Source organism: Alligator sinensis, unplaced genomic scaffold (assembly GCF_000455745.1).
Source record: "Alligator sinensis unplaced genomic scaffold, ASM45574v1 scaffold1165_1, whole genome shotgun sequence".
Classification (NCBI taxonomy): Eukaryota; Metazoa; Chordata; order Crocodylia; family Alligatoridae; genus Alligator; species Alligator sinensis.
Window position 1 is genome coordinate 502,631 of NW_005842477.1, and position 664 is coordinate 503,294.

General features: G+C 70.6%; 1 protein-coding gene across 1 annotated transcript in view; it reads left to right on the forward strand.

Annotated features, from left to right (window-relative positions):
• The first annotated feature begins 84 nt into the window (after positions 1-84).
• The window catches only part of KRTCAP2 (keratinocyte associated protein 2), a 1,564-nt gene continuing 984 nt past the window's right edge, over positions 85-664 (forward strand). The window contains exons 1-3 of the mRNA XM_006030934.3: positions 85-88; positions 171-343; positions 539-602. Coding sequence (XP_006030996.2) covers positions 85-88; positions 171-343; positions 539-602 — 241 coding nt within the window. The remainder of the gene's footprint in view (positions 89-170; positions 344-538; positions 603-664) is intronic.

Consider the following 664-nt stretch of genomic DNA (forward strand, 5'->3'; position numbering starts at 1 on the left):
AGAGCGCCCTGCGCATGCGCGGCAGCCCGCGCCGGCCGCTTGGAGTCTCGGGCCGGACGCGCTGGGGGCGCTTCGAGAGGCATCATGGGTAACGGGGACCCCGTGACGTGTCCCAGGGGGGCCCGCGGGGCCGTGCACCGGAGCGTGGGGCGGGCACGCGTGGGTTCGAGCTCGTGGGGAGGACACGCGTGGGAGGCGCGAGCCGTCGCTGGCGCTGTCGTCGCTGCTGTCGCTGCTGCTGTTCGCGGGGATGCAGATGTACAGCAAGCAGCTGGCCTCCTCTGAGTGGCTGACCATCCAGGGCGGCCTGCTGGGCTCCGCGCTCTTCTTCTGCTCCCTCACCGTATCCTCCGCCCCGGGGGTGTCCTTGGTCCCTGGGGGTGGGGGTCGCGCCTCCTTGGCCCTGGGGCAGGGAGGGCCCCAGGGCCTTGGGCGCCCCGGGAGGTGTCACTGTATCCTTGGCCCCCAGGGTCAGGCGGGGGAAGGGGGATATGATGCCCTGCGCCATCCTCCTGCTCCTTTCCTTAGCTCAGCCCAGGCCTTCAACAACTTGGAGAGCCTGATCTTCGGCAAGGGCTTCCAGGCCAAGATCTTCCCCGAGAGTAAGTCCCCATGGCGGGAGGGGGGCTAATGCAGCATGGCGGGGGGGGGGGGGGGTGGGGCT